At 54.1% G+C, this 15,928-nt stretch overlaps 1 protein-coding gene across 2 annotated transcripts in view; it reads left to right on the top strand.

The window, feature by feature from the left end:
- The window catches only part of LAMA5 (laminin subunit alpha 5), an 83,088-nt gene that overhangs the window by 59,977 nt on the left and 7,183 nt on the right, over nucleotides 1–15,928 (top strand). The window contains exons 27-62 of one of the 2 annotated variants that reach the window (XM_033074693.1): nucleotides 58–218; nucleotides 732–840; nucleotides 1,308–1,405; nucleotides 1,919–2,117; nucleotides 2,500–2,626; nucleotides 2,817–2,956; nucleotides 3,590–3,705; nucleotides 3,955–4,166; nucleotides 4,276–4,480; nucleotides 4,580–4,724; nucleotides 5,287–5,427; nucleotides 5,781–5,942; nucleotides 6,075–6,176; nucleotides 6,262–6,345; nucleotides 6,563–6,793; nucleotides 7,224–7,337; nucleotides 7,610–7,737; nucleotides 7,952–8,032; nucleotides 8,431–8,645; nucleotides 8,813–8,913; nucleotides 9,326–9,506; nucleotides 9,703–9,846; nucleotides 9,920–10,071; nucleotides 10,154–10,264; nucleotides 11,106–11,217; nucleotides 11,845–12,015; nucleotides 12,819–13,015; nucleotides 13,101–13,217; nucleotides 13,293–13,447; nucleotides 13,667–13,808; nucleotides 14,033–14,135; nucleotides 14,220–14,333; nucleotides 14,451–14,630; nucleotides 14,985–15,127; nucleotides 15,330–15,506; nucleotides 15,745–15,881. In XM_033074693.1, the coding sequence (XP_032930584.1) occupies nucleotides 58–218; nucleotides 732–840; nucleotides 1,308–1,405; nucleotides 1,919–2,117; nucleotides 2,500–2,626; nucleotides 2,817–2,956; nucleotides 3,590–3,705; nucleotides 3,955–4,166; nucleotides 4,276–4,480; nucleotides 4,580–4,724; nucleotides 5,287–5,427; nucleotides 5,781–5,942; nucleotides 6,075–6,176; nucleotides 6,262–6,345; nucleotides 6,563–6,793; nucleotides 7,224–7,337; nucleotides 7,610–7,737; nucleotides 7,952–8,032; nucleotides 8,431–8,645; nucleotides 8,813–8,913; nucleotides 9,326–9,506; nucleotides 9,703–9,846; nucleotides 9,920–10,071; nucleotides 10,154–10,264; nucleotides 11,106–11,217; nucleotides 11,845–12,015; nucleotides 12,819–13,015; nucleotides 13,101–13,217; nucleotides 13,293–13,447; nucleotides 13,667–13,808; nucleotides 14,033–14,135; nucleotides 14,220–14,333; nucleotides 14,451–14,630; nucleotides 14,985–15,127; nucleotides 15,330–15,506; nucleotides 15,745–15,881 (5,207 nt within the window). Of the gene's footprint in view, nucleotides 1–57; nucleotides 219–731; nucleotides 841–1,307; nucleotides 1,406–1,915; nucleotides 2,118–2,499; nucleotides 2,627–2,816; nucleotides 2,957–3,589; nucleotides 3,706–3,954; nucleotides 4,167–4,275; nucleotides 4,481–4,579; nucleotides 4,725–5,286; nucleotides 5,428–5,780; nucleotides 5,943–6,074; nucleotides 6,177–6,261; nucleotides 6,346–6,562; nucleotides 6,794–7,223; nucleotides 7,338–7,609; nucleotides 7,738–7,951; nucleotides 8,033–8,430; nucleotides 8,646–8,812; nucleotides 8,914–9,325; nucleotides 9,507–9,702; nucleotides 9,847–9,919; nucleotides 10,072–10,153; nucleotides 10,265–11,105; nucleotides 11,218–11,844; nucleotides 12,016–12,818; nucleotides 13,016–13,100; nucleotides 13,218–13,292; nucleotides 13,448–13,666; nucleotides 13,809–14,032; nucleotides 14,136–14,219; nucleotides 14,334–14,450; nucleotides 14,631–14,984; nucleotides 15,128–15,329; nucleotides 15,507–15,744; nucleotides 15,882–15,928 lie in introns of both variants that reach the window. The other variant, XM_033074692.1, reaches the window with a different exon arrangement.

The following is a 15,928-nucleotide window of genomic DNA, read 5'->3' as shown; positions in this document are numbered from 1 at the left end:
TGGTTTGTAGCATGGGCATCCTGCACACAATCCCTCAGTCATCCCTCTGTGCTGCAGGTGGAAGTGCAGCTGTCCCTGCCCGTGGCCCAGCCTGGGAAGTACGTGCTGCTGGTGGAATATGCCAACACCAACGCCCTGCAGACCGTGGGCATCGCCGTGAGCTCGCCGCACTTGGCCACGCAGCAGGGCTCGTTCACCTTCTACCCCTGTGTGTACAGGTATGGGCACCCCAAGGGACAAAGGGTCCAGTTCTCTGCCATGGCAGGGACAGCCTCCCCTCCAGCTGAACTTTTTTGGGTTTATCACATAAACAAAGCAAGCTTCAGTGTTGTTCATCTAAGCTCTTTGTGGCCAGACTCATTGTAGCTGGACACAGATTTTTGTGGCTGGCCATCCCATCTCAGGGAAGTATGTACCTGCCTCTGCCAGGAGATAATCTTCTGCATCTGTTTACAGCTGGATGTGTTGGTAGGGACCTTGACTAAAGGAATGACCTACAGGTTTATTGGAGACAGGTCAAACCCTGTCTGACTTCAGACTGCAACCTTTGCAGTAGGAAACAAATGTTTGGGGTGTCCTTGGAAAACTTTGCTGTTGTGAACAGCCAGAAAAAACATCAAAAGATTTCCAGGGACTTTGTGTAAATCCCCTCAGGACACAGAGCTGTCAGGACAAGAAATGGGTCATGACCCTGTGCAAGGCTGGCTTCAGAATGTGTGTTTCTCTTACAGTTTCCTTTGTCGAGGGATTGCTGTAGATTCCCAGAGTCGGATGGCAACTTTTGAACTCACCTCAGAGGCCACTGTTCGTTTCACCTCTGATCTGGCTGATTTCTTCCTGGTAAGGCTCCCTCTAGGGCAGCTCTGTCAACAGGTCACAGGAAGGAAAGGCTGGACTGGGACCCAACCTGTAGAGGGTTTTCTAGTCCTGTTTGGACTGAATACTGGATGTTAGTCTGTGTCATGGCCAGTCCAAGTGGAGAAGGTGCTCAGTGGGGTGTTCTGAAGTAGATCCTGGGACTGGGAGCGGGGAGGAGATGGGGAGAAGCAGCTGCCCTTGCAGAGGGAGTTCTGTAGCAGTGGGGCAGTTCCTTTTTTATCTTGAAGACATTCCTTGTTTAGCCAAGGCCTGAAGAATCCCATCAATGTAAGGAGCTTCTAAATGCCTTAAGGCTTGTGCCAAGGAATAGGGGGCAGTAAGCAGAAGTGTGGCTGCCATGCATTAGCTGAAGAGGCTGGTGGGCACAGGGACTGCTGTGGCTGCAGTGGCAGAGGCTGGCACATAACCAGGTGTCTCTCCTGTGGCAGCACAAGGTGTACCTGATCCCTGCTGCACAGTTCACCATGGAGCTCATCGAGCCAAAGGTGCACTGCATCAGTGTCCATGGCACCTTCTCATCCAACAGGTGAGACTCTCAAGTCCCCCTTAGCTGTAGCAGGGATGGGATTATTTCCAGAAACATTTGCTTGTCATGCTTCCCTCAGGCTCAGAGACTTTTTAAGTTCTTGATGAAGAAATCTCTAGCTGAGATGAAGCTCCTTGTGTCTCTGAGCACAGACTGGGAGTCACACTGATGGTCCTGTACCTGAGCCCCTCTCTCCCCCCTGGGGCAGGCACTCAAGTGTCACCCCAAATAGGCATTCCTGTGCTTGCTCACACACTGCAAGATACTTGCTGTATCCAAATTTTTTACTCTGCTTCAAATAAATATTTTCAGAGGAATTAGGCTGTACCAGGCTCCTGTTCTTTCTGCTGAGCCCATGTCCCAGAGCCCCAGGGGTGCTGGTAATGAGCTCTCCTCAGCAGGCACACATTGTAATCCACCAGGGAGCACAGGGTGGGCTTCCCTGCCAGGACCCAGAGCCTCTCTTTCTTTCTGGAGGTACTCACATCCTGTTTGCTCCTTGTTTTCCAGCAGCTCCTGTGTCCCCTCAAGGTTCCTGAAGCTTTCTCAGTCAATCATTTTGGAGGGGGCCCAGGTTCTGCCCATTGCCCCAGAGGTGCCCCTGGCTCAGGCTGTCCATGTGGCTCCAGCTGGGGTGCCTGTGGAGCCTGCTCCTCGTCCTCCCACAGCCATGGACCCCACTGCAGAGCTCATCCTCCTGCAGTCCCCACAGGTAGGGCACGGGCATGGTGTGGCTGCTTTGCTGTGACGCTGGACCACTGGGACAGGGAGAAATTTTCCTTACCTGTTGGTAAATGCTTTATGAATTAGCATTTTCAGAATTTAATCTGAACTTTAAACTTCTCCCTGAACCTCTAATTCCTTGGCTTTATCCAACCTTGTTTGGTTCTCTGGGATCCCAGGAAAAGCTTTTCAGGTGGCAGCATTGGAGGGGGAGAGAGTGTGGAGGCATGGGGGGCTTGATTCACTGAATTCTCAACACCTGACAGTTGTGCAATAAAAGCACAAATCTGTGCAATAATTAAAAACCATCCCAGCTGTGGGTGCAGGTGTCAGACACGGATCTTTGTCTGTGTTCTCCCGTTCTGGGGCAGGCTGCAGTGGTGTTCAACAGCAGGATCCAGACCCTGGGACGCTATGCCTTCATCCTGCACTTCTACCAGCCCCACCACCCCACCTTCCCCGTGGAAGTGCTCATCAATGGTGGGCGCATCTGGCAAGGTGAGAGGAGCAGGGACCTGGGGAAGCTGCTGGTTGGCAGAAGCCCTGGGAGTTTTCCATGCCAGAGGATGACTCTGGGTTCTTCAGGGATTACAAAAATGAAGCAAGACTGATTTATCCCTTCCAAACTGGGAGCATGTGATGGGGACTCAAGGGACATGCAACACCAACATATTTGTTGTCTTTTCAGGCCAGACCAATGCGAATTTCTGCCCACATGGCTACGGCTGCCGGAGCCTGGTGGTTTCTGAGGACCAGATCATCCTGGATGTCACTGATAATGACCTGACTGTGGTTGTTCGAGTGCCAGAGGACAAGCAGCTGTGGCTGGTGAGCCTCTCTCCAGGAAGCTCCCAGAGTATGCTGGGCAGGCTTCAGCAGAGGGATTTTCAGTGAATTTTTGTCACTGTGTGACCACAGGAATGTTTCCCACCATCACTCAGTCTCTGAACTTTTTGATATCAAAACCAGGTAGAAATTGAAGCTGTTACTTTGCATACATGTTTGTGATAATCCAGAATAAGCCTTATTCCTACTCTAGCAATATTTTAAACCTGCATAATATTGTTTGTTCAGGTGAACCTTATCATGAGAGTAGGTAGTCCTTGCTATTCTCAGGCAACAGGACTAGAAGACTGACCAAAAGATAGAATTGGAACCCAGGTGCCATCATGTGTAGAAATGTCAGATGATAAAGACAGCCTCCCTGTTGAGGCACAGCCAGTGCTGTGCTCTGGGGGTATTCTGCCTGGTTTTAGTCCAGTGAATTTGTGGAGCTTGATGTTAGATGGACCCTGATGGACAGGCCTCAACAGAGAGGTAACTCCTGGTCTTTGCAGTACTTGGTGTGTTGTGTTCTGTCCCAGCAAGGCATGAAAGGTTAAAGGTGCATTTGGACTTTGGAGTCATTTTGGGTGGGGTTTGTCTGAGATAAGAGCCTGGCTCACCCCCCTTGCTTTGCAGGATTACATCCTTGTGGTGCCTGAGGACAGCTACACCTCCCAGTACCTGCAGGAGGAACCCCTGGACAAGTCCTATGATTTCATCAGCAGCTGTGGCATCAACAGCTTCTACATCAAGTGAGCTACTTGGTTTGGGTGCCTGCTGTGCTGTGTGCAAGCTGCACACTCCTCAGGGAGCTTCACCCCTTCCCTTCATGTGTGCCAGGGAGGGGCTGGTTGAGGTTTTCCTTCTGTTGACCAAACGTGGGTATTTGGGAGCTCTCAGTGTCACAGGGCTCTCCCTCGCACAGCAGGAGATGCTGGGTTTGGGGTGGTGGGGAGGCTGTGGGGATGTGCAGCACTGACTCCTCCCTTGTTCCCCTGCAGCCCCAGCACATCCTCCAGCTTCTGCCGTGACTCTGCCATCTCGCTGTCCCTCTTCTACAACAACGGGGCGCAGCCGTGCCGCTGCCACGAGGCCGGGGCGCGGGGCAGCCAGTGCCAGCCCTGGGGGGGACAGTGTCCCTGCAGGTCCAACGTCATCGGCCGCGAGTGCTCCCGCTGTGCCACCGGCTACTGGGGCTTCCCCAACTGCAGGCGTGAGTTCTCCTCTCCATCTCCCTTCCTGCTACTCGCTCTGTATCCGTTCCCCACGCTCGCCTTGGGTTCTTGGCTCACCCAAACCCAGCCTTGTTCTGCCCCTTGCAGCCTGTGACTGCGGGACGCGTCTGTGTGATGAAGTGACAGGGCAGTGCATCTGCCCTCCCCACACCCTGAAGCCAGAGTGTGTTGTCTGTGAGCCCCAAACCTTCGGCTGCCACCCCCTCATCGGCTGTGAGGACTGCAACTGCTCCCGGCCCGGCGTGCAGGAGCTGACAGAGCCGGGCTGTGACGTGGACAGCGGGCAGTGCAGGTGAGGGAGCCTTGTCCTGGCACTGGGGACACCTGGCAGCAGCCCAGTCCCTGCTGGAGTGATGGGACACGTGGAGTGATGGCTCTTGTGTCCACCCAGGTGCAAGCCCAACATCATCGGGCGGCAGTGTGACCTCTGTGCCCCTGGCTACTACCACTACCCCGACTGCCGGCGCTGCGACTGCCACCAGGCTGGCACCGAAGCCAGCGTGTGTGACCCTGTCACAGGCCAGTGTCACTGCAAGGTCAGTCCCTCCATGCCTCCGTGGGGTGCCTTTCTCCTTGGCTCTCTCCCCTGTTCTGGCAGGGAGTGGTTGGTGTGCCAGCGTGCCAGAGGGAGCAGGGCTGGACAAGGAGAGTGCCTGAGCTGCAGCCAGCCTGCCCCATGGGGTGGTGGGTTCAGAGCACCCTGGAAAGCCCTTATCTCCTCATCCTTCCTGGCCATGAAGGTTCACTCACTCACCCTTGGGCTGTCACGGGAGGAGATGGCTGGTGTGAGTCCAGCCCTGTGTCAGAGCTTGTTGCAGGTGGAACTGTCAGCCCTGTTGGCTCCTGGCTTCATTGCAGCAGAGTAACTCAAACAGCTTCTAAGTTACCTGCTCCAGCCTCTTTGTAGGGCTTACAAGTGCTTTCTCTAGGTGAATTTGATGTTTGGTGGGTGCTGTACAAGCAAACCTGTTTGGGAGACTGCTTTAGCATCTTCCAGCACCACAGCATTGTGCTTTGATCACTCAGCCAGCCATCCCTGTCCTCCACGGAGCCCCTGGGAGAAGCTGCTAACGCTGTTGAGCTTTACTTGTCTTTCAGGAAAATGTGGAGGGCCTGAGGTGTGACCAGTGCCGCCTGGGGACATTTTCTTTGGATGCCACCAACCCCAAGGGCTGCACCAAGTGTTTCTGCTTCGGTGCGACCGATCGCTGCCGCAGCGCCGAGAAGCACCGAGCTGAGGTGAGAGGGGCTGGGGGCCACCAGAGCCTGCAGGTCAGGTGTGCTCCCATCCACCTGGCTGCCTGCTACCCTCGGGTCTCTGTCCTGCTTTAATCTACTGAAGATACAGGAGGAGGGTTATCTTTGACTCCCTGTGCCCATCTCCTGCTTTCAGCCCCTTTTCCTGGTCTCTGGGTTCTCATGTGCTGGGCGGGGGTGATGATCAGCTTTCCTGTGGCTTCATCAGGATGCATGTGAGGTGTGAGCCTGTTACTCCCCTTTCTGCTGCTCTGGGACCTGCTCTTCTGGAGCATCAACACCCAAATACTTCCTGTAACTCCACTAGAAGACCCACAGTTGCTCTTCCCCTCCAGTTTGTCGACATGAACGGGTGGCTCTTGCTGAGCAGCGACCGCCACGAAGTGCCAACAGCTCTGAGCCCACGGGAGCAGCTCGTCACTGCTGACCTCAAAAACCTCCCAGATGCCTACCAGGAGCTCTACTGGGTTGCACCCAGCTCCTACCTTGGGGACCAGGTAAGAGAATGAGGAGCCTCACCAGCAGCCTGACATGCAGGCACTGCTCACACTCCAGCTGAGCATGGCCATCTCTGTCTTGTCTCAGTGGTGAGGACTTGCAGCCACGCATGGGATTTGTCTCTCCCTCAGGTTTCCTCCTATGGAGGGCACCTTCGCTATGAGCTGCACTCCAACCCTCGCAGGGGTGATGTGTTCATTCCCATGGAGTCCCGGCCCGACATCATCTTGAAGGTGCAGCCCAGGAGATCCCCTGGTGCCCCCTGCTGATGCAGGAGCAGGGTGAGGTGATGGCTGACACCTTCCTTGCTTTTCCCAGGGAAATCAGATGAGCATCATGTTTCTGGAAGGTGCCTACCCGTCCCCAGGGGAGGCACATCAAGGCCGGCTGCAGCTGGTGGAGGTGAGTTTGCACACAAGTGAAGTGCTCAGACAATGTAGGAAAGGACAAGACCTCATGCAGGCAGAGGGATGATTGCTTTGAGCTCAGCATTTTAGGTGCTGCAGGCCTTTTTCACCCATGCAAAGGGGGAAGATTGCAGCAGCATGGATGTGGAGGCTGGGCTGGATGTTCAGGTGCCTATGCTTCCTGCCAGTAATGTCAGGTTTTCTCCCACCAGGGTAACTTCAGGCACACAGAGACTCACAACCCTGTGTCCAGAGAGGAGCTCATGATGGTGCTGGCAAACCTGGAGCAGCTGCAGATCCGGGCACTCTTCTCCCAGCTCTCTTCCTCCGTGTCCCTGCGCCGCGTGGTGCTGGAGATGGCCACAGACACAGCCACGGGCATCCGTGCCAGCAACGTGGAGCTGTGCTTCTGCCCAGCCAACTACCAGGGAGACTCCTGCCAGGTAAGGGGCAAGGGGACCTGCTGTTCCAGTCAGAGGGGTCAGATACTCGTGTTTTGGGTACCAGCTGCCTCCAAGCTGGCTCTTGAGGGCTTCAGTTGAAATGACAACTCAGCCTGTTCCAAATGAAGGAGCATTTCCCCACCACAACACCGTGCATTTGGGAGAGGTGCAAAAGTTTCATCTGGGGCTTGATGGGGAAGTCATTCAGGTGTTGCAGTACCTTGTAATGGGTCCTTCTCTCTGGCCAGTTCTCTCCTGGTTAAAAGCAGCAGGAAAGAACTGCACTGAAAAATCTTCATCGTTGCTTATAATCTTTTCTCCATCAGTACAACCCAGTGGGAATTCTGTCATGGAAACTGATTTAGTTTCTTTGCTTTTCCCAAAAGTATCAGGCTGTTTTTCAGATCTCTGCCTTTTTCTGTCTCCTCAGGAATGTGCTCCAGGTTACTACAGGGACACCAAGGGGCTCTTTCTGGGAAAATGCATCCCCTGCCATTGCAATGGCCACTCAGATCAGTGCCTACCAGGCTCTGGGATATGCCTTGTAAGTAAACAGTGGAGCAGTGTGATATTTAGGGGTTATGAGGTCTGTAGCATGTGATTGAAAAGCTTTTTACATACTAACTGGGCTGACAGAACCATGCCTGAGTTGGAGCATTGGATTCACTGTTTCAGTGGTGACCCTGCTCGGGGTCAGCTGAGGGTGCAAGGGGGTTTGGGAGAGAGGAAGGACTGAGGCATCCTGATGGGAAGTTTTTAGTGCTTGCACCATTTCTTGTAGTCAGTGCTGAGCCCAGGCTTGCCTTTTCCTTGCAGAACTGCCAGCACAACACAGAAGGAGACCACTGTGAGCGATGCAAGGATGGCTACATGGGCAACCCCTCTGCCCAAGAACCCCTGCAGTGTGTTGGGTGCCCATGCCCTCTTTCAGTTGCCTCTAACAAGTAAGCACCCCAGGATGGGATTGCCTGTTTGGCCTCACTGTTTAACCACTCTGTGCCCCACCAGGGCAGATGTCCCAATGCCAACCTTGTCCTTGTCCCCAAACCATGTTCATGACCTCTTATCCAAGACCCCAACAGCCCACAATGAGTGATCAGCTCCCCTGGCACCACATCAGAGTAACTGCTCCTCCCTGTGTCCCCATTCTCATTTCAGTTTTGCTGTTGGCTGTGTCCACAAGGGTTCCAACATGCAGTGCCTCTGCAAGCCAGGCTACGCTGGACCGAACTGTGAGCGGTAAGGGGGGTGGCACTCGTGTTTGGGGTCAGACACTGACCCTGTGCAGCCACTGCTGTGGCACAGAAGTTGTCCCCTTAAGGACTGCAGCAAAAACAGTTGGCTGTGCTCCTGTGTGCTTTGTTGTGGCAGCATTTCCTTCAGTCCTTTTCAGCCTGCAAATGCCCAACTGCTGAAATTCTGTTACTGTGGGTGTATGACTTGTGTGTGCTTTGCCTTGACTTGCAGCCTGTGATAAAGGCACCTTTCTGAGGTGTCACGAGGCAAAACACAAAGTGCTTTGACATCCCTGAGGGCTGCAGCAGTTACAAGTGTTGGATGCTCACGCTGTCCCAGTTGTGCAACTGCACTGCACGCTGCGGGATCCTCACTCTGTTGTAACTTGTGTATGTCCCCAGGTGTGCCCCGGGCTTCTACGGCAACCCCTTGGTGATTGGCAGCTCGTGCCAGCCCTGTGACTGCAGTGGGAACACGGATCCCAACATGCTGTTCAGCAGCTGTGACTCCCTGACGGGCGCCTGCTCGGGCTGCATGCACCACACGGCGGGCGCGCGCTGCGAGCTCTGCGCGCCCGGCTACTACGGGGACGCCGTGCTGGCCAAGAACTGCACACGTGAGTGCACAAGGGAATAAGTTGTTGTGAGAAACAAATCCAAGAGGGGACAGGCTCTGTCTTAACTTTGATAGATGAGAGAGAAAGAGGCTTCCCTGTTGGCAGTAAGTGTTGTGAATGGCTGACAGGCTCTTCAGTGTAATACTGGGTGTATTTTTCCCTGGCAGAGTGCAACTGTTCGCCTTGTGGGACTGACTCCTGCCATCCACAAACTGGCCAGTGCTTCTGCAAGACTGGAGTGACAGGCCAGCACTGTGACCGCTGTGAGGTGAGGGTCACCTGGGCCCTGGGGTGGTGCCTGTCCTTGTCATGGGGGTGAGGGGCAACCCTGGAGTCTCATCCCCCAGACCTGTGAGCAGAACAGGGCTGGCTGCCAGCTGGTGAGGGCTGCGTGTGTATTGAACGTGGCACAGGCAGTGGAGGCAGCATTCCAGTAAAGTGGCATCATTTGGGAAACTGCAGTAAACCCCCTTTTCCTGAGTGCATCCAGCTTGGGCATGGGCAGGTTCACAGGGCAGTGCCATGGTGTTTGTGTTTGTGCAGCTCCACGTCTTTGCCATGTTACTTTGAGTTTTGTGGCGCTCAAAACACACCTAGAAAGGAAAACTGGGGTCTCACATCACTGACCCAGGAGAGAGGCACACTTGCTGACCAGAGATCCATGTCCTGCTTTTCCCCAGGAGGGATACTACGGCTTTGAGGGCTGCTCGGGCTGCCGGAGGTGTGACTGCGACGTGGGCGCCGTGGGGAGCAGCTGCCACGTGCAGAGTGGCCAGTGCAGCTGCCTGCCCGGGGTCAGCGGCCCACGCTGCCACCAGTGTGCCCCAGGCTACTGGGGCTTCGGCCAGGGCGGCTGCACAAGTGAGTGTAGGGTCCCAGCTGGGAGCACTGGGACAGGACTGTGCTGCTGGTCCAGTTGGTGAAGGCAGAAAACAGCTGGCAGCTGTGCAAGGTGCACAGTGGCACGTGGATGAGCACAGCTGGAATAAAACCACTCCTTCCCCTCTCTCCAGAGTGGTAAAAGCACAAAATGATTCTCTGTTCCTCAACCCTGCAGAGTGTGAGTGCAGAGGGGGCTCCTGTGACCCTCGCACTGGGGAGTGCACGTGCCCCAACGGGCTCACGGGGAAGCAGTGCGACGTGTGCCTGCGCCAGCACGAGATCCTGGTGGCAAACGGCCCCGACAGCATGAAGTGTGAAGGTGTGTGTCCCACTGGGAAAGAGGGGAGGGAAGCCTGGACAGGACCTGTGCTGAGTGCTGTGTTGCCCTGCAGTGTGTGACAGCTGTGTCCTGCTCCTGCTGGAGGACCTGCAGAACATCGAGACGTCCTTCCCGTCCATCCGCGGCCAGCTGGTCACCCTCAACGCCAGCTCCATCGCCTGGGCTCGCCTCCACGGCCTCAACAGCACCATCATGGCCATTGCTGTACGTGGGGGGTTTCACATCACCTTCTGCCCGTGGTTACTGGCCTGTTGGCCTGATTTTTAGCCTCTTTTTTTTTTCCTAGAACCAACTCCGTGAGTATCACAGAGCCATGAGCAGAGTCAGGCAAAGGGCTGATGAGCTGGAGGATGAGAACATGGATCTGACACAGGACCTGAACGCACTGCAGCACAAAGTAGGGTATTTCTCCATCTTTGTTTACCAGAGCACAAATCCCCCTTTTACCAAAATGAGGGCTTTGAAGGCTGTGAGGAGCCCAGTACAGGCAGGTTGGATCTCCTGCTTGACCAGAACTAAGTTTCTCAGGCTCAGGCTGGGTTACCTGCTTTTCTCCCTTGGAGAGCTGTTAAATGTCTCTTGACATTGGCAGTTTTTTATTTAGTGCTTGCTTTTGCGGTGACTCCAACTTAAAGCAGTAAAAATAAATTCAATCAAGTATCATTTATAGAAGGGGCATACAAGTAAGGAACATAGAACATCTGGGTCCATCATGGATGGAATCTAGATCCAGTCTAAAATCCAGAAGTTGTGTCTTCAGAGAACCTACAAACTGAGCAAGATTTGATATAATTGGATTTGATTTATAAACTGCCTAAATGCTCCTAATCTGAGGGAGAGGAAAAAACCTCTACTTGATGACATACCTGCCCAGAGAGCTGCAAAAACAAACTGCAGCTCCCTGTCTCTTGATCAGGACCCAGGTGTGCCTGGCTCCAGGCTTTGGGGCTTTTCCTGTGTTAAGAGCACAGAGCAGTGCTGAACTCTGGGGTGTTGGGATTGTTCCAGCATTTAGAGCCTGATTCATTAGAGCTGCATTTACTGCTTGTGCTTCTCTGAAGGTGCTGAGATCATCCTTCAGTGTCCATTGTAGTACAGCAGCACTGGGCAGGCTCGTTCAAAGACCTCACAAGCTACACATTCCCAGGCCTTGTGTGCCTTTTGGAAGCAGCAGTCCCACTGACAAATCACATAAAATGCCATCTCATACTGGAGCTAAGCCAGTGTTTTTGTGGTAGATGACCATGACTCACAGAGAAGCGAGCCGCGTTGAGCAGCACACGAGGGACATGTACCAGAGGGGGGAACAGCTCCTGCTGCACATCCAGAGCATCCAGAGGGCCATTGCAGGTATGTCAAGAAGGGTCTTCAGGGTTTTTTTCCCTGCTCTTGGTTTCAACCACTGCCAAATACTGCAGTGCTTAGAAAAGCCATGGAGAGAACAAGTGAAAATACAGATGAAGATCCCTGCAGAATCCCAGGTTTTATTCTGACCAAGCTTATTGTGAGTCTCAGCTGCTTGGCTAAACACAAGAAAAAACACATTAAACTTCCACAAATGTTACTAAAATGAACAAAACAGGCGATCTGCACTGCAGCTTCAGGAGAGATTGAGCAAAACAGAGTGGCTGGATCTGGGAGAGGGGATAAATCCACAGAAAGATGCTCAAGATCCAGTGTGTGTTACTGGCAGTGTCAAAGGAGGCAGAAACATGGGGCAGTGCCTCCGGGTGATTCAAGCAATTTGTTGTGAGAGTGCTGCCTGAAAGCTGTCAGTGGTTTGTGAGGAGAAGAATCTCAGGGAATTGTGAAGGGCCAGGTTTGGTCATTCTAACAGGGGTATGGGTTTCTCTGCAGACCTGGTGTGGCAGATGGCCAGGGTTGGTCAGTCTAACAGGAGTATGGGTTTCTCTGCAGACCTGGTGCAGCAGATGATCAGGGTTGGTCAGTCTGACAGGGCTGTGGGTTTCTCTGCAGACCTGGTGTGGCAGATGGCCAGGGTTGGGGCAGCAAACACCAGCACCACGTCCAGCGAGGAGTTCCGGCAGAAGGTGGCCGAGGTGGAAAGGATGCTGAGGGAGATGAAGGAGAGGAGCCTGGGAGCCCAGGAGGAGCTGGCAAGGCGTGAGCATGAGGAGGCTCAGAAATGTGAGTCCAGCTCAGTGGCACAGGGCTGCCCAGATCCTGCTGGGTCTGGCTTGGAGCCCACACAGACACTGCACATCGTGGTCATGTTTAGAGAGTGTTGTTAAGAGCCAGGCACCCCCAGCAATTTTTATAGGAGTTTCAGAGTCCCCTGTGACACTCCAATGGGACAATTTGTGATTCCTTTCCCTTGAGGGAAATTTCAGAGTAGAACTAACTGTGTAGTTCTGTTTGATGAACAAAAATGACAGCACTTAGAACCATGAATCACCATTGTTATGTGATGTATTCACATCACACATGGATGTGATTCAGTCACACCATGTTTTTTCCTATTTGCTGTCCCCATAAAGTAACAACCAGCAGCCAGCACCCACAGTAGTTATGCTGTCCTGAGGGGATCCTTGCAGGAATGAGAGCACTGAGCCCAACCAGGGATGCTGGCAACACAGAAAGAGAACACTTCTGATTAACAGGCCCTGGCAAAACATAACTGAAAGCTGGGATTATAAACTGGCTCTTGCTGGAGACAAGTAGTTTTTCACAGTGGAAGTAATCAAGGCCTCAGGTGGGGTTTCTCCATCATCTGGAGCTTTTCAGGCATGGCTGTGTCTTTGAAAGAGATCCCATCTCTCACCAAACAGTTGTGAACAAGATCCTGTGCTATCTAGGCTGAAAAGGAGGGAGGGATGGAAGATGGTCACTTCTGGGCTTGGTACCTGCCTGGTGAGAGCAGAGCCAGGCACAGAAGGAGACAGTGTGACACAGGAAGAGGAGTTAGGAGCAGTTCTCATCCCCCTCCCCAGTGCTGCACCGGGTGAGGAGTGAGCTGCACACGCACTGGCAGTCCAACCAGGACCTGCTGAGCAGCATCCAGGAGCGGCTGGCCCAGCACAGCTCCCAGCTCATGGATCTGCGCGATGCCCTCAACGAGGCCGTGAACAAAACCCGGCAGACAGAGGACTTGAACAGCCTGAACCGAAACAACCTGGAGGAGAGTCAGGTACACCCTCACCATGGTCCTGGCCATGCAGTGAGGTGGGGCTGTCCCAGCCCTGCTGGTCCCTAACCCTGGGTTTTGTGTGCAGCAAAAGAGCCAGGAGCTGCAAAAGCAGCATGCGCTGGTGCAGGAGACCCTGCAGATGGCCCAGGACGCCCTTGCCCAGGTCTCTGATTTCCTGCAGATGATGGAGCGTGCTAAGGAGGTGAGTGGCAGGGGCACTTTGGAAGGGCAGAGGGAGAGGTGTGGCAGCCCTCAGCAGTGACAGATGTCCTTGCAGGCATATGAGAAGCTGGCAGCGCTGCTGGATGGGGCAAAGCTGCCCCTGACCGAGCGGGTCAAGAAGTTCTCCCCAGCCAGCAGCAAGATCCCCATCGTGGAGCAGGCAGAGGAGCATGCCCAGCTCCTGGATGAGCTCGCCAGGAACCTGTCTGGGTGAGGCACCTGTCCTGACCCTCACTGGTCAGGCTGTCTCCTACAGAGCTGGGGATGGGAAACTGCAGCCCCACCATGGCAGGGGAACAGTGGGTATCACCTCCAAAGTTTTATACTGGAGCACACATTGCTGAGGAGCCCAAAGGGGGCTGTCTGTGAGGGCATGGGCAAGAGCCTGAGTGTTCTCCATGGACTTGATGGCTTCATCTTCCAACGCAGCATTATCCAGGACACAAACCAGGATGGCTTTATCCAGCGGGCGGTCGATGCCTCCAATGCCTATGCCAGCATCATTGAAGCTGTGAGGAAAGCAGAACAAGCAGCCCACGATGCTGACAAGGCAGCCAGCCAGGCCCTGATGGTAAGTGCTGGGGGGAGCCCTGTAAAGATGGGCAAAAAACAAACTTCCTTCTGATACATGGGCACTGTGTTCTGTGCCTGAGAGCAGAGTCTGCCACAGCTGGGGCTGTTGTCAGTGTTTGGGTCTCCCTGTCACACCCCACTGCAGTTGTCTCAACAAGCACTTTGGTGTGCAGTCAGAGCCAGATACTTGAATTCCTCTTCAGAGTGCTGTTTGTTTCACAGAATGTCATATCAGAAAACCTTGGGGCTGCCTCTAGAACGCTGAAGAGGAACAGTAGCAGCCTGGAGGAGGCTGCGAGGAGACAGCAGAGCAAACTCAATGGGGGTGAGAGAGGCTCCTCGCAGGATCTGATGTCCTTTGGGCTGGAGTGAGCTCCAGCAAACAGCACGTGCATTTCTTTGATTGCAGCTATTAAAGGCACTCTGCAGACAGCAAAGGACAAGCTGGCTGACCTCCGTGTGAAGAAGGAGCAGCTCCTGACCCAGCTCCAGTCTGTGCAGGACATGCTGGGCAGGGAGCAAGGTTTGTTCTGGGGTGGCTGGACTGATTCTCTCTGCTCCCTTCTTCTTGCACTTACTGTGACCCAAGGGTGCTTCCTCCCTGCTCCTGGACACCTCAGAGATATTTCTTTCTTTGCAGAGGACACAAAGGACACAATCCAGAATGCCAAAGCAGCTGCTGCCGAGGCCAACGAGACAGCTGCGAGAGTGGAGGATACCCTGAGCACCATGAGGAGGAACCTGGATGAGTGGAAGGACCAGTATGGAGGCCTGCGAAATGAAGACCTGAACCAGGCAGTCCAGGATGCCAGGAAATCTGGTGAGTGCTGAGCCTGGTGTGCTGCCAGGGGGAGTCTGATATGAGCCACTGCATGCACAGATACCCCCAGAGTGTTTTTGAAAGCTGTGCTCTGCAGCTCCAGGTCAAGAGCAGAGGGAGGTAACCAATACTGGATGCTTTAAGTCCTGGCCCTGTTTTTTTTCCTCTCCTGCAATGTCAGAGGTTGCATGCACTGGAGCATTCTCAGACTCCTCAAGGCTGATGGATTTAGAGGGATCTCTCTCTGACTGCTCCCAGCTACCACTGCTTTGACTTGCATTTCTCAAACTGCCTGAACTTTGCATTTCCCTTTCTCCCTAACCTCCAAAATTTCTGGTTCCTCTTCATCCCCAGTGTCCAGCCTGGAGAGCACCATTCCCCTGCTGCTGGAGAAGCTGAGCAACCTGGAGAACAGGAGGAACAAAAATGCCACCGTGTCAGAGAACATTGTGAGGATCCGGCAACTGATCACACAGGCGAGGAATGCTGCCAGCAAGGTGAGCTCAGGGGAGGGTGAGGGCTGGGCACGGTGTGCTGGGGGCTTGGTGGAGGAGAGCTTACCTGAGGGTAACATGCAAAGGGGAGGGTGTTTGGGGCCATAAGGCAGGGTCTCTTTCTCGTGGGATTTGGTGGAACTGGCAGTGATCAGACAGGTGGCAGTGGGTTCAGTGCCACAGGGCTGGATTTCTCTCCCTGCAGGTGAAAGTGCCCATGAAATTCAATGGCAGCTCAGGGGTGCAGGTCCGGATGCCCAGCAATCTGCAGGATTTAGCAGCCTACACGTCCCTCAAATTCTACATCCAAAACCCCGAGCCCAGGAGCCAGCAGGACGAGGCACAGGAGGGGCGGTTCGTGTTGTACCTGGGCAGCCAAGAGGTGAGAGGGGCCAGAGGGTGGAGTGGGCCCTTGCATCGATGATGTCCATGCCTGGACATCAGTCCCTCACCTGATCCCTGAATATCTTTGTGGGGAGCACAAAGCCCCTGGATGCAGCCATCAGCCTGGGTGGGGACTGCAATAGGGGCTGTTGGTCCAGTGCAACCCTGGGGCTGCCAGGGAGAGCTGCTGCCTGTCCCAAATGCCAACGAGTGGCCCTGTCTCTCCCTGAGCTCAGGCCACTGGAGACTACATGGGCATTGTGCTCAAGGATCAAAGAGTGCATTGGATCTACAAACTGGGAGATGAGGAACCAACCTCCCTGAGTGTTGACGAGGATATTGGAGAGCAGTTTGTCACCATCAGCATCAACAGGTAGGGCTTTTGCTCAGGGAGGACAGGGCAGGGAGATCCTTTGGGGA

The sequence above is a fragment of the Catharus ustulatus genome, chromosome 17 (genome assembly GCF_009819885.2).
Source record: "Catharus ustulatus isolate bCatUst1 chromosome 17, bCatUst1.pri.v2, whole genome shotgun sequence".
Classification (NCBI taxonomy): Eukaryota; Metazoa; Chordata; class Aves; order Passeriformes; family Turdidae; genus Catharus; species Catharus ustulatus.
The sequence above is the reverse complement of the archived record's forward strand: the minus strand, read 5'-3'. Positions and strand labels throughout refer to the sequence as shown.